The sequence below is a fragment of the Trichosurus vulpecula genome, chromosome 6, assembly GCF_011100635.1.
Source record: "Trichosurus vulpecula isolate mTriVul1 chromosome 6, mTriVul1.pri, whole genome shotgun sequence".
Taxonomy (NCBI): Eukaryota; Metazoa; Chordata; class Mammalia; order Diprotodontia; family Phalangeridae; genus Trichosurus; species Trichosurus vulpecula.
Genome location: NC_050578.1, coordinates 168,635,700 through 168,655,100, shown reverse-complemented (window position 1 = coordinate 168,655,100; position 19,401 = coordinate 168,635,700). Strand labels below are relative to the sequence as shown.

The following is a 19,401-nucleotide window of genomic DNA, read 5'->3' as shown; positions in this document are numbered from 1 at the left end:
TATGAATTGTATTGGGTCTGTCTGTCGATATTTGTAATTTGTTTGTATTTTTTCCTGAAGTTCTGGGTGCTGGTTGTTTTTCCCCCGAACTAAATGAATGTCCTAAAGTTCAGGGTGCTGGCTGTTTTCCCCCTGAACTAACTGAATGTAGTCTGTATTTGGTCTGTCTGTTGATGTTTGTCTGTATGCTCCCCTGAACTAACTGAATGCTGGATTAAAGAAAGTTGGTCAACCCCTTCACCGTGCTTTCCTTATTTAAGCAGATGAAAAGAACCTGTGCTTTCCCAGCATGCCGGCAGCCTCCTGGGTGCTGGCTGTGGGTGGATCTTACGCCCCCACAGAAGCTGCTAGCCAGATTGTTAAAACACAACCTCATCAGATATGTAGCTATCCTAAAGGTATTTTTTTTATTGTACTTTGATTCAAAGACCTCATCATACTCAAGTCACTGTTCTAGGTACTGGCCATAGGAGAACAAAAACAAAATAGTCCCTTCCCCCAAGGAGCTCACATTTTACTGAAATACAAATATTGGTGGGTACTTAAAGGATAAAAGGAAAAATTAGAGAGTTCTAGGAATTTTTGAGGAAGAAGAGAGCATTAATAACAAAGGGAATCAGGAAAGGATTCATGAAGGAAAAAGTGGTTCTTATGCTGAGCCATCAAAGAAGGTAAGGTTTCTGAGTGACAAAGTTGAAGACATAGTACATTTCTAGGCATGAATGGGTAGACTTGGAGTCAAGAAGACCTGGGTTGAAATCAGACCTGACTAGTTGGTAAAATTTTTGGCACTTTTTTTGGCTCTTCAACCAATACATTGTTTTCTCATATTTATAGATTTTTCTTTGGTGATACATTTTACAAATGTTTTGTGTGATGCATATAAACATGTAGTTGGCCTATATTTGGAGGTAGTTACTGGTGTTCTTCTTTTCCTTACTATTTTTACAAGAATTACTATTTTATTACTATTATATGAACGCAGAATCAGAAGACTATTTTGATAGTCCAGGCGAGAGATGCTGAGAACCTAAACTAGAGTGGTGAGTAGAGAGATGAATGTGAGAGACATGGAGATAGAATCAAGAACAACTTGGCAACAAGATGTGTGGGTAGAAAGAAAAGAGTCAAAGATGGCTCTGAAGTTATGGACCTGGACTGAGAGAATGGTACTGTGAGATCCTGAACATACGTCCCATCTTACTCCCCTGTAAGTCTGGTCCTCTTAGTACCATATATTTTTACCACAAGAAGTTACAACATGACTATTATATTACCTGGCCACCATTTTGGCTCCCTCAAGAGACTGGGTCTCCCTGACAACACTAACAGCTTTTTCAGGATTACCGAGGTGATCCAAATATATACGTATTACATTATCCCACTGCTTGGCATTTTTATAAGCCACAACAGCTTCTTTATATCTGGAATAAATAATGGGCATGTCTTAAATTTCACATTTTGAATATTTTTTTTAAAGAACTAGAGGTCTGTAATCACAAATGTGACCTTTTTTACTTATCTTTCCAACACTACTGTTCTAATTTTCGTATTTCCTTTATTCTTCTTAGTTTTTACCCTCCTTTTTCCATTTATCTCTTCTTTCCCCAGTTTCCACTCCACTCATTCATTGTGTTTTCCCTTTGGTCTCCTGGTGGCAAACTCTTAATAGAAGTGAGCAGGTCAGGATTTTAGAAGTCATATCATTGCCATTGTCTGCCTGAAGAGAAGACATGGCCACTGAAGGCTACATTCCTGAGTCACTGCATGGCACTCTAGAGCTTTTTAATGGGGATCCAAATATGTAATTCAAAAGGAATCAAATCTCAAATTAAAGAATATTCAAAGTACTATCTAAACTAAAGAATTTTCAAAGTGAATACCTATAACTTTAGCCTAGAGCTAGCTCTTCATGCAAATAATGTAAAACCTAAAAGTACTTTTAAGTGGTGTCACAAGGTATTTTATGATACTATTTAAATAAATTCATTTGCAGAAAGGTAGATATTTATATTCCCATGAAAACTGAATTTTCTTTAAATAATATTTAGTGTTTATCTTTCTTGACATTTTATTAAAATAAAATGTTTGTTTTCTGAAATGAAACTTACCTTCCATCTGCTTCCTTAGATTTGGCATACTGTAGGTGAACCTTTGGAGAGGACACATGTGGAAGTAACTCACCAACTTTTGCCCTAGAAAACAAGAATTAATTGTCATATGCCTGAAATGAATTTTGCTTTTACATTTTTATACTTTTACATTTTTATACCCTTCACCCACAAACTAATATGTAACTTTTTTATTTTAAAAGATATATAACAGCAATAAAGTTCTTAGAAAAATTTTACAGATCTTTTTTGTCACTTATGTGATTTAAGAAGCCATTGTAAATACTGTAGAAGTTGTTACCCTGACCTGATGCTATTTTTCATACTGTCTTCGTTTCACTGCTTAGTGAGTTTGCCTCTTCAGCAGCTAAGTTCAGCAGACTAATTTTACTAAAATAAAACAGGAGACTCTCCTTCATAACGGTAGTAGTTCTGAAGTCCATAAACCCAAAGATATTGTAAAGAAATAGAGAGGTCATCAAGAAATACTTGAGCTAATTAAAGAGATAAGAACATGGTAGGAAAGCTTCTTTTACTCTTAATAGCTAATGCCTTTAAAATTTCATTACACTTTCATTTCCTTACCTCCCATCTCTGTGCTTATTTCTAAGTATGATCATTTATCACACTCCATCCCCTCTCATACTGACAGAACATTTTTGCTCTGAATTGTTTTACTAATTCTTTATAAACAATCCTGCACTACATAAAGTCACATCAAATTCTTACCAGTTTTTACATCGGATATACACAGATGCTGCTTTATCATAATATTGTCCTTTTTCATATAACTGAGCAGCTTCTGAAAATTGCTATAATAAAAGAAAGTTATTTGTAATAAAACAAATCCATTAGTTAAGTCACTTAATTATATAACTTTCAAAGAATACCTTCATGCTCTCTAGAATTGCTCCACAATCCTTTTTCAGCAGTCTGCTAGGATGTTTAATGGCTTGATTAACCCCTCGACGAATATCTCCCATGCGAATGGACATTTGAGCTACTCCAGCTTGACAGGCTTCATCATGTTCTTGATACTTAAATTTCAATGAGAAAAATATCTTTCATTTTTTCACAAAAAAGGTTGGTTTTAAAAAGTTCATAAAAATAGAGGAACAAACATTTTTAAAGAAGGAGCACAAATAATTTTATATTATTTTATTTTTCTATAAAACTTTTAGTTACATAAAAGTACTCTTTTTTTCAAGAATAATTCACCTGCAAATTACTTTTATTTTCCTATTTGAACACAGAATTTAGCCAAAATCTAAAAAAAAAATTTCCCATAATACTTTGAAAATATGTTGATTCTAATGTGGCTGGTGAGTTTATATAAAGAGCATTTTTCATTGAAAGCCTTTCCAAAGCATTCATTTTTTTATTCAGAATATACTAAACTTCTAAACTTTTACCTACAATGGTAGGGAACCGAAGTGGACCTCAATTAAATCCAGTTCTCAATTCAATTTAGTTTGGACCACAGCAAGTTTTCTAAAATTAATGGTTTGCCAATCATGTACATATACAAACATTTGCATAAACACAGATAAAAGTATCCATATTTGAAGGATGATTCTAGGTATTCCCATGGGAACAAAGATATCTCCTTTAGTACTTTGCATATTATGTAGAAGTTCTATAAATATATGTCATATAAACAAATGAAACAGTACTTTATTTTGGGATAGAAATCAGAGAACGGAAAACTGTGAGAAGGAAGGCATTGTGAGAGAGAGTGACAGTCAAGGAAGCGGTTCCCTGAAGTCAATTTTGATGATGGCATGTGAGTATGGAGAAATAGTAGTAGTAAAATCTCACCAGAGCTCTAATTTTCACACAGGTAAGGGGTTGGGTGTGTTCATGGGGATGCCATATTTCAGAACGTTGGGCAAGCCTGAATAGGCACTGTAAGAGGGAAAAAAACCTGAGAGGGGCATCAAAAAACCTGGGTTCTAGTCTTAGATTTACCACTAACTGTGTGGTCTCACTTAACTTCAATGAGTTTAAGCTTCCTCAGCTTTGAGATGAAGGTTTTGGAGTAAATGACCCCTAAGGTCCCTTCAAATTCCTCTATAGTTGTATGAGATTTCGTCAGCTGCAGAAGGGCAACAGGACTTCAAAGCAGGCTGAACAGGTCAGAAATTGTTTTGTTTGCTTTGCCAGGAAGGATAGCAAAGGGATGTTAAAACATAGGCATCATTCAAAAATAATTATTCAACAACCAAAAGGTTGCTATAGTAGAGCTGCAGATATGAAATGATCAGATTGAGCCTTGAGCGAAATAGGAATTAAAATTTACCTACAAGTGAAAGTTTGACTAGGAATTAGACCTTGGAAGCAGGGGCTAGGCAAACTAATATTCATCTTTGTCTCTCTTGGTCATCTTTGAAAGTTCTCTCTTTATCATCTTTGAAAAATGAGTAATCTGACTCCATTTCATTGGTATAACCGTATTTATAACCAGTCAATTCTGCCAAATAGTATATATACAAATCCCTTCTTTCATGAATTTCAGTAAACCTATCAAAGTAAATTTAATCTTACAATCAACCTTAAGTCTTACCTTATTGTTTCCAGTGATTCCCTTCTCATAGTGAGCCAAAGCATTGACATAATCACCCCTAAATGAAAATTAGATACATTTATTAATATAAAGCTAATAGCAGATACTGAGAGATTTTCCTCTTCTTCTTCCCTTTTTCCACTTGAGTGACTGGGGAGAGGAAATGGCATCTTAAGTTAGCAGTAACAACAGATGTTTATTGAATTGAATGGCAATGGGTAGAAACTGAAAACTGGCTTCACTGAAAAGGAAAAAGAAGAGCTGGAAGTAGGGAAGAGGGCAGTGGGGGTTTTGGCTTCATTTTCCATTGGAGAGATGCCACTGAAAATTAAGAGGTCCCTAAAGACTCATCCTCACAAAACTGGGAGTCATAAGTAATGGCAGGTTAGGGAGAGAAAAAAAACTTCCTTTCTCCACTAGTAGAACTTAGGGAAAAAGTATTTGACAGAGGAGCTTTTATATCCAAGATTTTAAGAGACTCTGGGGATTTACATATGTCTTTGGGGTTAATGTTCGTTTATTTAAAGAGATTTATTTTGTTTTCCCCCTTCTAAAAAAATCTTCTTCCTTAACATTGGAATACTAGGTTTAATGATAGGAAGTTGGTTTCACTATTCTAATAAGTACCAAGCATATATTTTTGCAGACTTCCTGGACTGGGAGACCATTATAAGCTAAGACAAGGAGAAAATTTCCCAAAGGGTAAGCATGCCTTCCCATCATAAAATTCTCTAATATAAGGGTTACAATAACTTAAAAATTAAACAGCAATGCAGAGCATATGCAAATATATATTACTTCTGACTAATGCCCCCTACTATATAATTCCTGTTCTACCCCCATCTGAACACAGAGGAGTTACCTTTGGCAATTACTGGAGCTACTTTCTTACCTCCAATTAAGCTGAGGAAATAACTCAAAATTATAGAATGGGTAGATAGAAAAATTTGGAAATGAGAGTAATGCAAGAAAATTATGAAAAAAAGAATGAGGAGCTTGGTAAAAGAGGCACAAAAATAAATACTGAAGGAAATAACAAGTTAAAAAATGAATTGCCCTAATGGCAAAAGAAACACAAAAATTCACTGATGAAAAGAACTCCTTAAAAAGTATAATTGGCCAAATGGAAAGGGAGGTACAAAAGCTAATTGAAGAAATAATTTCTTAAAAATCAGAATTGGACAAGTGGAAGCTAATGACTCCACGAGACATCAAGAAACAATAAAACAAAATCGAAAGAAAAAATAGAAAAAATGTGAAATATCTCATTGGAAAAACAACTGACCCAGAAAACACATTTGAGGAGATACAATTTAAGAATTACTGGACTACCTGAAAGCCATAATCAAAAAAGAGCCTAGATATTTTACTTCAAGAAATCATCAAAGAAAACTGCCCTGATATCTTAGAACCAGAAGGTAAAACAGAAATTGAAAGAATCCACCTATCACCTCCTGAAAGAGATCCCAAAATCAAAACTCCCAGGAATATTATAGCCAGATTCCAGAACTTCCAGGTCAAAATATTGAAAGCAGACGGAAAGAAACCATTCAGATGACATAGTCAGGCTCACACAAGATTTAGGAACTTCCCCATTAAAGAAACAGAGGGCTTGGAATATGATATTCCAAAAGGAAAGAGAGTTGAAATTACAATCAAGAATGACCTACCCAGCAAAACTAAGGATAATCTGGGGAGTGGAAAAGTAGGGGGTGGGATGAATTTTAATGAAATAGATGACTTTCAAGCATTCTTGATGAAAAGACCAGAGCTGAAAAGAAAATTTGACATTCAAACACAAGACTCAAGAGAAGTATAAAAAGGTAAAATTGAAAAAGAAATCAAAGGCACTTAATAAGGTTAAACTATTTACGTTCCTATATGGGACAATAATACATATATAACTACTAAGAAGTTTGTCATTATTAGGGAAGTTAGAAGGAGTCTACATAAATAGGGGGCACAGGTATGAGTCAATTATGATGAGATGATCCCAAAAAGATGAATGGGGAAGCACCAGGAGGAGGGGGGGAAAGATGGAAGAAAGAGGGAAATCATCTCACAATAAAACAGGCATACAAGAAACAGCTTTTATAATGGAGGAGAAAATGGAAGGGTCATGGTAGGCAATGCTTGAACCTTACTCTCATCAGAATTGGTTCTGATACAGACATACTCAATTGGGTATAGAAATCTACCATCAGGGAAGTAGGAGGGAAGAGGATAAGAGAAGGGGGAGAATGATAAAAAAGAAGGAAAATTAAGGAAGTTAGTGGTGAGAAGCAAAATAGACTTTTGAGGAGAGACAAGGCAAAAAGAGAGAAGAATAAACAGAAAAAAATAGGATAGAGGGAAATACACAGCAATCAAAACTGTGAATGTGAATGGGATGAACTCACCCATAAAGAAGTGAATAGCAGAATGAATTAGAAACCAGAATCCAAATATGTCATTTAGAAGGAGACTTCAAACATAAAGAAATAGAGTTAAAATAAGAGGCTAAAATAGAATCTATTGTGCTAAAGGTGAGGTAAAAAGGGCAGGAGGAGCTATCATGATCTCAGACAAAGCAAAAGCAAAAGTAGACATAATTAAAAGAGATAATCAGGAAAACTACTTTTTGCCAAGAGGTACCACAGGCAATGAAATAATATCAATACTAAATACATATGCACCAAATGGGAGAGCATCCAAATTCTTTTTTTTTGATTTTTTTTATTAATTTTTATTTTTAGTTTACAACATTCAGTTCTACATAATTTTGAGTTCCAGATTTTCTTCCCTCCCTCCTCTCTCCCTCCCCAAGACAGCATGGAATCCCATACAGCTTCCATGTATAACTTCGCATTGAATTAATTTACACACTAGTCAAGTTATGGAGAAGAACTGTGATCAATGAAATGAATCATGCAAGAGAAGAAACAGGACAAAAAAAAACAAAAAAAAAAACAACCCAAAAACAAAAACAAAAGAGAGAAAAGGAAAAGAAAAAAAAAGGAGGGGGGGAAAGGCTAGCATGAAGTGTGCCTCAATCTGCATTCATACTTCATAGTTCTTTCTCTGGATGTAGATAGCATTCTCCATCGTGAGTCCTTTGGAGTTGTCTTTGTACCTTGTGTTGCTGAAAAGAGCAAAGTCTGTCAGGGTTGGTCCTCACAGAATCCATATATCTGTGGTTGTGTATAATGTTCTCCTGGCTCTGCTCCGCTCACTCAGCATTATGTCGTGTAGGTTTTTCCAGGTTGTTATGAAGTCCGTATCATCCCCATTTCTTATGGCACAATAGTATTCCATTACCTTCATATACCACAGCTTGTTCAGCCATTCCCCAAATGATGGGCATCCCTTTGATTTCCAATTCTTAGCTACCACAAAAAGAGCCGCTATAAATATTTTTGTACATATGGGTCCTTTTCCCGCTTGTGTGATTTCTTTGGGATACAACCCTAGAAGTGGCATTGCTGGGTCAAAGGGTATGAACATTTTTATAGCCCTTTGGGTGTAGTTCCAAATTACTCTCCAAAATGGCTGGATCATCTCACAACTCCACCAGCAATGTAACAATGTTCCAATTTTCCCACATCCTCTCCAGCATTTATCATTTTCCTGTTTTGTTATTTTAGCCAATCTGACAGGAGAGATGTGGTATCTAAGAGTTGTTTTGATTTGTATTTCTCTAATCAGTAGTGATTGAGCATCCAAATTCTTAAAGGAAAAGTTAAATAAGTTATAGAAGGAAACAGACAGTAAAAGAATACTAGTGGGGGAGCTCAATTTACCCCTCTCAAAACTAGACAAATCTAACTATAAAATAAATAAGGAGTTCAGAAGATTAATAAAATTTTAGAAAAATTAGATGTGATAGACCTCTGGCGAAAATGGAATGGAAACAGAAGGAATATATCTTTTCTTATCTAAACATTCCAACTTCAGAAAAACTAACCATGCAATGGGCATGAAAACTTCACAAACAAATGCAGAAAAGCAGAAATTTTAAATGCACCCTTTGCAGACCATAATAGAATAAAAATTACACTCAATAAAGGGTATTAGAAGCATAAATTAAAAATTAATTGGAAACTACATACTTTAATCCTAAAGAATGAGGTGGTCAAAGAACAAATTATGAAACAATCAATAATTTCATTAAAGATAATGAGAACAATGAGAAAAGATAGCAAAATTTGGGGAATACAGCCAAAACAGTATTCAGGGGAAATTTTCTATCTCAAAATACTTAGTATCAATAAAAAAAATAAAAAGATCAGATCAATGAACTGGCCATGCCACTAAAAAAAACTAGGAAATAAAAACAAGTTAAAAAGCCAATTTAATATAAAAATAGAAATCCTGAAAACCAAAGGAGAGATTAATAAAACTGAAAGTGAAGGAAAAACATTGAACCAAATAAAAATAGGAGCTAGTTATATGAAAAAAATAGATAAACCATTGATTAATTTGATTAAAAAAAAAGATAAAACCATTATCAGTATCAAAAAAAATGGGCAGATTCACCACCAATGAAGAGAAAATTAGCTCAGTTATTTGGAGCTATTTTCTCCAATTATATGTCAATAAATCTGATAATCTAAGCAAAATGGTTGAATATTTAAAAAATATAAACTGTCCAGATTAAGAGAAGAGGAAATGGAATTCTTAAATATTCCTATGTTAGAAAAAAAATTGAAGACATGAATGAGCTCCCTAAGAAAAAAGCCCCAGAGCCAGATGGATTTTAGTGAACTCTAACACTTAACGAATAATTCTAATACTATATAAACTAAACGGGAAAAAGAGGCAAAGGAGGAGTCCTTCTGAAGTCCTTTTATAACACAAATTCATACATATAAAGACAGATTTAAACAACAGGAGAAATATTAATTGCTCATGAGTAGTCTGAGCCAACATAACAATCACAATTCTACCTAAATTAGTTTACTTGTACAGTGCCTTATGAATCAAACCACCAAAGAATTATTTTATACAGCTAGAAAAAAATAAAATTCATCTAGAAGAACAAAAGGTCAAGGATATCTAGGAAAATGATGAAAAATGTGAAGGAAGGCAGTCTAGCAGCATTTTACAAATTAGTAATTGTCAAAACAATCTGGTACTGGGGCAGCTAGGTGGTGAAGTGAGTAGAGCACCAGCCCTGGAGTCAGGAGAACCTGAGTTCAAATCCAGCCTCAGAGACTTGACACATTTACTAGCTGTGTGACCTTGGGCAAGTCACTTAACTCCAACTGCCCTGCCAAAAACCAAAACAAACAAACAAAACAATCTGGTACTGGCTAAGAAACAGAGTAGAAGATCAGTGGAATAGACTAGGTACACAACACACAGTAGTAAAATGTCCTTGGTAATCTAGTATTTGATAAACCCAAAGATCCAAGATTTTTGAGCAAGAACTCACTATTCCACAAAAATTGTTTGAAAAGCAGTAAGAACTCACTATTCCACAAAAATTGTTTGAAAAGCAGTAAAGCAGTTTGGCAGAAACTATATATAGACCAATATCTCATACTATATACCAAGATAAAAATGCTATATAATTTAGACATAAAGAGTGATATTATAAGCACATTAGGGGAGCATGGAAAATGCTGTCAGATCTATGGATAAGAGTTGTAAACTCTTATTTTTGACCAAACCAGAGATAGAGAGGATCATGGGAAGTAAAGTGGGATAATTTTGATTACATTAAATTTTAAAAGTTTTGCATGAAGGAAACCAATGTTGCCAAAGTTGGTTTCTCTGATAAGGACCTCATTTCTCAAATATATAGGGAAGTTGCAATATATGATTATGATGGAGTACTATTATGCTGTAAGAAATTATGTGGGGGATAGTTTCAGAAAAACCTGGGAAGATTTATATGAACTGATGCAAAGTGAACTGAGCAGAAAATATATTGTACATAGTAACAGATGATGATCAGCTATGAAAGCCTTGGTTACACTGAGCAATACAATGATACAACACAATTCCAAAGGACTCATGATGAAAAATGCTATCTATCTGCACAGAAAGAAGTGATGAATTCTGAGTGCAGAATGAAGCATAACTTTTTCACTTTATTTTTCTTGCTTTTCTTTTTGCAACATGGTTAAGACGGAAATGATTTCACAAGTATAGTTGATATGATATTGCTTGCCTTTTTGATGGTTTGGGGAGGGACGGGAGAGAGAGAATTTGGAAACCAAAAAAATTAAATGCATGTTTAAGATAAACAAACAATAACTTTTTTTTAAGATTCAGCTCAAATCCTCTTCTACAAGAGGCCTTTCCCAGGTCCCTCTACTACTAATGTCTTTTCTCTGAGATCACCTCCCATTTACTGTCTTTCTTTATAGTTTTATATGCACATAATTGTTTGTATATTATTTCTCCCCATTAGAATATGTATTCCTTGAGGGCAGAACTGTGTTTCTGCATTTCTTGGTATCCACAGCTCAGATAAGCCCTTGGAGTAAGACAGTTAAGCTATAAATTAAATAGGCTTCACTAGGCTAGCTTGGGAAATAACCTACATTAGCAAAATTGCTTCCAAGGGGATGCAATTCAAGCAACCAACTTACAAATGTTTGAAACCTGTTTGCAAGTTAGATATAGCCTGTATTGTCCTCTTTGTTTCTTCAATATAAATTAGTATCCTTATAAGCATACTAATAATAACTATGCTTCTCTATCAATATTCAGGCAATCCTGAGAATATTACTTTTTAAATATTTTTATAATAGTGCTTTTAATAAAATAGAACATACGTAAATTCCAATTGAATAGCATACTCCTTTGATATGAATGAAATCTGGTCTGGGGCCAAACATTTGGCTAGTTGAAGTGCATTGTCCCAATGCTGCAAATCTCGCCTCATCTGTCATCCAAAGAAATACTTATTATCAGAATTTAAATTCAATAAACAAAAAAAGCATGGCAAAGGGAAAACTTTAAGCAAGCAAAATATACCATGAATAACACAGATCTGTAAAATAATACCTCAAACAAGAAAAACAAAACAAAATAAAAAATACAGGAAAAAAATAAGAAAGTCAAATTTAAGAAAAATAATCTTCCTTGACCCATACTGGCAAAATATCACATGCCAAATTGGCAGAATGTATGATGATTTACATCTCATCCCATCATTTCCATAGATCTACAGAGTAACTTCAGGCACAGCAATAGGGGAAACAGTCTAGAAAATTAAATGAATTTTATATAATACAAGAAAAAAAGGTTATTTTCTATCTAACATGATACTTAAATTTATGGAAATCCCCTTAATTATCAACTAATAATAACTGAATGAGAGAATAAATAGGTACTTCAAGTGCTGCAGCAGGACAACTGGATGCCAGATACAGATCTTGTGCCAAATTGAAATCATTGGTAAACATGGCAAGATGGCCCGCTAACAGGTTGTGATCTTCTATTCCCTGTAAATAGAAATAAGTGTTAGTTGTACTGGAAAGTAGATTTACTTTTTTATATTTAATAGTATTTTTATTTTTTCCAGTTACATGTAAAGACAATTTTTAACATTCATTTTTATAAAATTTTGAATTCCAAATTTCCTCCCTCCCTAGAATGTAAGCAATTTGATATAGGTTATATATGTGCAATCATGTAAAACATATTTCCATATTAGTCATGTTGTGAAAGAAACAGAACAAAAGGGAAAAAACATATAAAAAATTCTAAAGTGAAAATAGTATGTTTTGATCTGCATTCAGACTTCATCAGTTCTTTCTCTGGATGTGTATAGCATTTTCCACCATGAGTCATTTGGATTTGTCTTGGATCATTAAGTTAAGTCAATCATACCTGATCACTGCATAATGTTGTTATTACTATGTACAGTATTCTCTTGGTTCTATTAACATCACTTTGCATCAGTTTTTGTAAGTCTTTCTAGGTTTTTCTGAAATTCACCTGCTCGTCATTTCTTTTTTTGTTAATTTATTTTTAGTTTTCAACATTCACTTCCCTACGTCTTAAATTTTCTCCTCTTACCTCCTCTCTCCCTCCCCAAGACAGCCTGCAATCTGATATAAGCTCTACATATACATTCTTATTACATACCTTAGTCATGTTGTATAGAAGAATTATTATGAATGGTATTAATCATTTCTTAAAGCACAATAATATTCCATTACATTCATATACCACAACTTGTTTAGCCATTCTCCAATTGATGGGCATCCCTCCAATTTCCAATTCTTGGCCACCAAAAAAAGAGCTGCTATAAATATTTTTGTACATGTAGGTCCTTTTACCTTTTTATCTCTAGACCTAGTAGTGGTATTGCTGGATAAAAGGGTATGCACAGTTTGGAGATAGCTCCAAATTGTTCTTCAAATGGTTTTACCAGTTCACAACTCTACCAATAATACATTAGTGTGTCCCAATTTTCCCACATTTTCTCTAACATTTATCATTTCCCTTTTTTGTCATATTAGCCAAACGGGTAAGTATGAGGTGATACCTCAGAGTTGTTTTAATTTGCACTTCTCTAATTAATAGTGATTTAGAGCATTTTTTCATATGACTATAGATAGCTTTGATTTCTTGAAATGAAAACTGCCTGTTCATATGCTTTGACCATTTATCAATTGGAGAATGACTTGTATTCTTATAAATTTGACTCATTTCTCTACGTATTTGAGAAATGAGGCCTTTATCAGAAACACTTGCTATAAAATTGTTTCCCAGCTTTCCGGTCTTTGGATTTATCAAACACTAGATTACTATGGTCATTTACTACTGTGTCATATGTACCTAATCTGTTCCACTGATCTACCACTCTATTTCTTAGCCATTACTAGATAGTTTTGATGACTGCCACTTTATAATAAAATTTTAGATCTGATTCAGCTAGGCCACCTTCCTTTGTATATTTTTCATTAATTCCCTTGATAGTCTTGCCTTTTCGTTCTTCCAAATGAATTGTTTTTTTTTTCTAGTTCTACAAAATGATCCTTTGGTAGTTTGATTGGTATAGCAATGAATAAGTAAATTAACTTAGGTAGAATTGTCACTTATATTAGTTTGGCCTCCTCATAAGCAAGTGATATTTTCCAATTGCTTAAATTTGACTTTATTTTATGTGAAAAGTGTTTTGTAACTGTGTTCACATAGTCCCTGGATTTGTCTTGGCAGGTAGACTCCAAAGTATTTTATGTTATCTTTTAAAAAGAATTTCTCTATCTCTTCCTGTTGGACTTTTTTGGTAATATATAGAAATGCTGATGACATATGTAGGTTTATTTTATATCCTGCAGCTTTGTTAAACTTGTTAATTATTTCAAGTAATTTTTATTTGATTCTCTAGGATTTTCTAAGTTTACCATCATATCACCTGCAGAGTGATAACTGTTTCCTTAATGCCTGTCCTAATTTCTTCAATTTCTTTTTCTTATTACTAAAGCTAACATTTCCAGTACAATATTGAATAATAGTGATGATAATGGATATCCTTGCTTCACCTCTAATCTTACTAAGAAAACTTATAGCTTATCCCCATTACAGATAATGCTTGCTGATGGTTTTAGATAGATACTATTTATCATTTTAAGGAAAACTCCATTTATGCCTATGGTCTCTAGTGTTTTTAATAGGAATGGGTGCTATATTTTGTCAAAAACTTTTTCTGCATCAATTGAGATAATTATATTATTTTGTTGGTTTTGTTATTGATATGGTCAATTATCCTTAGAGTTGAACTACCCTGCATTCCTGATATATATCCCACCTGCTCTTAGTGGTATGATCCTAGTGATATATTTTCTTCTTTCACAGCATGACTAAAGTGAAAATATGCTTAATATGATTGTACATGTATAGCCTATATTAGATTGAATGCCATCTTAGGGATGGGGGAGAAGAAGGAAGTAGAAAAAAAATCTAGACCTCAAAATTTTATAAAAGTAAGTGTTGAGGGGCAGAGCCAAGATGGCAGCTGGAAAGCAAGGACTAGCGTGACCTCCCTGCCGAGTCCCTCAAAAAACCTATAAAAAATGGCTCTGAACCAATTCTAGAATGGCAGAACCCACAAAACAGCAGAGGGAGGCGGGGCTCCAGCCCAGGACAGCTTTGATGGTCTCTGGGTGAGGTCTATCCCACGCAGAGCTGGGAGTAGAGGGGAGCCGAGCCCAGCGTGAGCTGCGTGGACCAACCAGACCAGAAGCTGGGTGGAAAGTGCCCTGGCGCCCTGAATCAGTGAGCTGCAGCAGTTACCAGACTTCTCAACCCACAAACACCAAGGACAGCAGAGAAGGTTAGTGGGAAAAGCTGCGGGAGTGGAAGGAGTTCGAGGTTCGGCTACCAGCCCCGGGGAGAGCGGAGGTGGGGCAGCTACAGCTGTTGTTGCTTCCAGCCCCAGGCCCACCTGGTGGGAGGAATTAGGTGGCGGATCAGAGCAGGAGTGCACAGCCTGCTGAAGATCTAAGCCCAGTCCGGGTTGGGGGTTCTTGGGGAAGGAGCAGTGCTGGTGTGGCAGAGCTGGCACCTCCCCCCCAAACGTGGAACATAGAACTCGTTAGTCTACAAGCAGTCATACCCCGCTGAAAAACTCAAGGATTGGGTTAGTTGGTTGGGAATATGGCCAGGCAGCGAAGGCACACCCAGATTCAGTCTCAGACTTTGGATTCTTTCTTTGGTGACAAAGAAGACCAAAACATACAGCCTAAAGAAGTCAACAAAGTGCAAGAGCCTACACCAAAAGCCTCCAAGAAAAACACGAACTGGTCCCAAGCCATGGAAGAGCTCAAAAAGGATTTGGAAAAGCAAGTTAGAGAAGTAGAGGAAAAATTGGGAAGAAAAATGAGAAGGATGCGAGAAAACCATGAAAAACAAGTCAAGGACTTGCTAAAGGAGACCCAAAAAAATACTGAAGAAAACAACACCTTAAAAAATAGACTAACTCAAATGGCAAAAGAGCTCCAAAAAGCCAATGAGGAGAAGAATGCCTTGAAAGGCAGAATTGGCCAAATGGAAAAGGAGGTCCAAAAGATCACTGAAGAAAATAGTACTTTAAAAATTAGATTGGAGCAAGTGGAAGCTACTGACTTGATGAGAAATCAAGATATTATAAAACAGAACCAAAGGAATGAAAAAATGGAAGACAATGTGAAATATCTCATTTGAAAAACAACTGACCTGGAAAATAGATCCAGGAGAGATAATTTAAAAATTATTGGACTACCTGAAAGCCATGATCAAAAAAAAGAGCCTAGATATCATCTTTCAAGAAATTATCAAGGAGAACTGCCCTGATATTCTAGAGCCACAGGGCAAAATAGAAATTGAAAGAATCCACTGATCGCCTCCTCAAATAGATCCCAAAAAGAAATCTCCTAGGAATATTGTCACCAAATTCCAGAGCTCCCAGATCAAGGAGAAAATACTTCAAGCAGCCAGAAAGAAACAATTTGAGTATTGTGGAAACCCAATCAGAATAACCCAAGATCTGGCAGCTTCTACATTAAGAGATCGAAGGGCTTGGAATACAATATTCTGGAGGTCAATGGAGCTAGGATTAAAACCTAGAATCACCTACCCAGCAAAACTGAGTATCATGCTCCAAGGCAAAATATGGACTTTGAATAAAATAGAGGACTTTCAAGCTTTCTCAGTGAAAAGACCAGAACTGAATAGAAAATCTGACTTTCAAACACAAGAATCAAGAGAAGCATGAAAAGGTAATCAAGAAAAAGAACAAGAAAAAGAAATTGAAAGGGACTTACTAAAGTTGAACTGTTTTGTTTACATTCCTACATGGAAAGATGATGTGTATGATGCATGAGACCTCAGTATTAGGGTAGCTGAAAGGAATATGCATATATGTATATTTGGTTATGTATATACGCATATATATATACATAAGTGAACGTGTATGTATGTATATATCTATGTGTATATATATATATATATATATAGAGAGAGAGAGAGAGAGAGAGAGAGAGAGCAGACACAAGGTGAGTTGAAGATGAAGGGAAGAGATCTAAAAGAAATAAAATCAAATTAAGGGATGAGAGAGGAACATATTGAGAGAGGGAGATAGGGAGAGACAGAATGGGGTGGATTATCTCGCATAAAGGTGGCAAGAGGAAGCAGTTCCGTGAGAGGAGGGGAGAGGGCAGGTGAGGGGGGAATGAGTGAATCTTGCTCTCATCAGATTGGGCCTGAAGAGAGAATACCATACATACCCAATTGGGTATCTTACCCCACAGGAAAGAAGAGGGAAGAAGATAAAAAAGGGGGAGATGATGGAGGGGAGGGCAGATGGGGGTGGAGGTAATCAAAAACAAACACTTTCAAAAGGGGACAGTGTCAAGGGAGAAAATTCAATAAAGGGGGATGGGTTGGGAAGGAGCAAAATATAGTTAGTCTCTCACAACATGAGTATTGTGGAAGGGTTATACATAATGATACACATGTGGCCTATGTTGAATTGCTTGACTTCTTGGGGAGGGTGGGTGGGAAGGGAGGAGGGGGGAGAATTTGGAACTCAAAGTTTTTAAAAACAGACGTTCAAAAACAAAAAAAAGTTTTTTGCATGCAACTAGAAAATAAGATACACAGGCAATGGGGAGTAGAAAATTAGCTTGCTCTACAAGAGGGGAAGGGAAAAGGGAATGGGAGGGGAGTGGGGTGACAGAAGGGAGGGCTGACTTGGAAACAGGGCAACCAGAATATACGCCATCTTGGAGTGGGGGGGTGGAGGGTAGAAATGGGGAGAAAATTTGTAATTCAAACTCTTGTGAAAACCAATGCTGAAAACTAAATATGTTAAATAAATAAATTAAATTAAAAAAAAATAAGTGTTGAAAACTAAAAAAAAAGATTTTTTAATGAATAGTTCTTTAAATGTTTGGTAGAATTCACTAAAATCCATCTAGCCCTGGGGATTTTTTATTAGGGAGTTCACTGACGGTTTTTAAAATTTCTTTTCCAAAAATGAGATTAAGTAGTTTATTTCCTCTTTTGTTAATTGTGGCATTTTATATTTTTGTAAATATCCATCCATTTCCCTTAGATTGTCAGATTCAGCGGCATGCAATTGGGAAAAATTATTCTTTTAATTTCCTCTTTGGTGGTGGTGAATTCATTCTTTGCATTTTTGATACTGGTAATTCAGTTTTCCTTTTTTTAAATCAAATTAACGAATGGCTTATCTATTTTATTGGTTTTTTCATAAAACCAGCTGTTATATTTATTCAATAGTTTTCTTAATTTCAATTTTATTAATCTCTCCTTTGGTTTTCAGAATTTCTAATTTGGTATTTAATTGGGGATTTTTAATTTGTTCTTTTTCTAACTTTTTTAGTTGTATGTCCAATTAATCTGCTTGTTCTCTAACTGATGTAAGCATTTAAAGATATGAATTTATCCTGAGTACTGCTTTGGCTGCATCTCATAAATTTTGGTATGTTGTCTCCATTGTCATTTTCTTTGATGAAATTATGGATTGTTTCTATCATTTGTTCTTTGACCCACTCATTTATTAGGAATGGATTATTTAGTTTCCAATTAATTTTAATCTATCTTTCTGGGCCCTTTATTAAATGTAATTTTATTGCATCATGATCTGAAAATGATGCATTTAATTTTTCTGCCCTTCTGCATTTGATTGTGAAGTTTTTTAATGCCCTAAAGCATGGTCAATTTTTGTGTGGGCACCACATACCACTGACCAGAAAGCTATCCCCATCTAATATTCTCCAGACTAATCTGAGTGTGTATGTTATTTCTTCTATGAGCCAAATTTGATGAGAGTAAGGTTGAAACAATGCTCACACCCCTCCCTTCTTTCCCTCTAGTGTAATGGTCTTTATGCCTCTTCATGTGATGTAATTTATTCTATTCTTCCTCTCCTTTCCCTCTTCTCCCAGTGCAATCTTCTTTCTCAGCCCTTAAAATTTTTTTCTATTATCCCATCAAAGTCAAAAAACAACTGTACCCTCTATGTGTACTCCTGCTAACTGCTCTAATACAGATACAGTTCTTAAGAGTTGTAAGCATTATCTTCCCATGTAGGGATGTAAACAGTTTAATTTTATTGAATAACTTACGCTTTTTCTTTCCTGTTTACCTTTTTATGCTTCCCTTGAGTCTTGTATTTGAAAGTTGAATTTTCTGTTCAGCGCTGATCTTTTCATCAGCAATGTTTGAAAGGTCTCTATTTTCATTGAATATCCATTTACCCCCTGAAAGATTATGCTCAGTTTTGCTGGGTAATTGATTCTTGGTTGTAATCTAAGCTTCTGAAATATCATATTCCAAGCCCTCAGATCCTTTAACATAGGCACTGTTAAATCCTATGTAATTCTGACTATGATATCTCCTCAATATTTGATTTCTTTCTGGCAGCTTGCAGTATGTTCTCCTATACCTAAGAATTCTGGAATTTGGCTATAATATTCCTAGGAGTTTTCATTTTGGGATGTCTTTCAGGAGCTGTATGGTAAATTCTTTCAATTTCTATTTTATTCTCTGGTTCTAGGATATTAGGGCAGTTTTCCTTGATAATTTCTTGAAAGATGCTATCTAGACCCTTTTTTTGATCATGGCTTTCAGGTTGTCCAATAATTCTTCAACTATGTCTGCTGGATCTACTTTCCAGGTCAGCTTTTTTTCCAGTGAGGTAGTTTACATTTTCTTTTATTTTTTCATTCTTTTGACTTTAATTGATTCTTGATGTCTCACAAAGTCATGAGCTTCCACAGG

General features: G+C 35.0%; 1 protein-coding gene across 1 annotated transcript in view; it reads right to left on the bottom strand.

Moving 5' to 3' along the window:
- Positions 1-19,401, bottom strand: part of LOC118854835 (WD repeat-containing protein 19-like) — a 157,633-nt gene that overhangs the window by 56,466 nt on the left and 81,766 nt on the right. Inside the window, 7 exon segments of the mRNA XM_036765055.1 lie at positions 1,278-1,424; positions 2,112-2,195; positions 2,841-2,923; positions 3,002-3,148; positions 4,675-4,732; positions 11,439-11,548; positions 12,000-12,110. Of these exon segments, the coding sequence (XP_036620950.1) occupies positions 1,278-1,424; positions 2,112-2,195; positions 2,841-2,923; positions 3,002-3,148; positions 4,675-4,732; positions 11,439-11,548; positions 12,000-12,110 (740 nt within the window).